The sequence below is a fragment of the Chlorella variabilis genome, assembly GCF_000147415.1.
Source record: "Chlorella variabilis unplaced genomic scaffold CHLNCscaffold_9, whole genome shotgun sequence".
Taxonomy (NCBI): domain Eukaryota; kingdom Viridiplantae; phylum Chlorophyta; class Trebouxiophyceae; order Chlorellales; family Chlorellaceae; genus Chlorella; species Chlorella variabilis.
Genome location: NW_005435079.1, coordinates 1,487,854 through 1,488,695, shown reverse-complemented (window position 1 = coordinate 1,488,695; position 842 = coordinate 1,487,854). Strand labels below are relative to the sequence as shown.

Sequence of the window (842 nt, the reverse complement as noted above, 5' to 3'; positions counted from 1 at the left end):
AGGTCTGGGGCCGCCGCTGCTGCCGCTGCTGCCGCTGCTGCCGCGCCGCGCCGCTCGCCTGCTCCCTCTCCCTGGCGCAGGCGGCACCGGCTCGGGGCCCCTCGCGCACCACCCCGCCCCTGCACCCGCAGCACGCCTTCCCTTTCTTTCGTATTCGATCGAATCAATCATGTCTTTCGATTCCCATCTTGCAGATGGAGGGCATGGTGAACGACCTGCAGCTGGCCAAGGAGCGGGAGAAGGCGTTTGAGGGTGAGGCGCTGAGCTGGCGCCGCGCTGGCGGGGCGAAGAGCTGGCGCCGAGCTGGCTCGCGCGATTCGCTGGCCCCACGTGCCAGAGTCTGTGCCCTCTGCGGCGCCCTGCCTCTTCCCTCACCGCATCCCATCATGGGATGCTGATTCCAGGGGCTGCCCCCCGCCTCTCTTCCTGGCCACTGACCACCGGCTGCCGCCGCCTGTCTGGCCTCCCCTGCCCGCACGCATGCAGAGTGGCGGGAGCGCAAGGGCTTTGCGGGCGGCATGGAGATGAATGTGACGGTGCTGACCACCGGCTTCTGGCCCACGTACAAGGTATGATGCGTGGTGTGGTGTGGTGTGGTGTGCTGTGCTGTGCTGTGTGTGCGCGCGCGCGCGCGTGTGTGTGGTGCGAGTGTGATGGTGGTGGGGTGGTGTGTGGTGTGTGTGTGTGTGTGTGTGTGTGTGTGTGTGTGTGTGTGTGTGTGTGTGTGTGTGTGTGTGTGTGTGTGTGGTGTGTGCGATTGCTGTGGAGTTGTGGTTCCTCACGCTGGGTATGTGCCGGGATGTCGCAGCGCGAGCAGGCGGCCGCCTGGTCTCTGCCGGCGG

The 842-nt window shown here is 66.6% G+C and overlaps 1 protein-coding gene across 1 annotated transcript in view; it reads left to right on the top strand.

The window, feature by feature from the left end:
• The window catches only part of CHLNCDRAFT_22706 (hypothetical protein), a gene marked incomplete at both ends in the record, with an annotated part of 9,332 nt that overhangs the window by 6,250 nt on the left and 2,240 nt on the right, over window positions 1-842 (top strand). Inside the window, 2 exons of the mRNA XM_005848127.1 lie at window positions 3-252; window positions 487-569. Of these exons, the coding sequence (XP_005848189.1) occupies window positions 3-252; window positions 487-569 (333 nt within the window). The remainder of the gene's footprint in view (window positions 1-2; window positions 253-486; window positions 570-842) is intronic.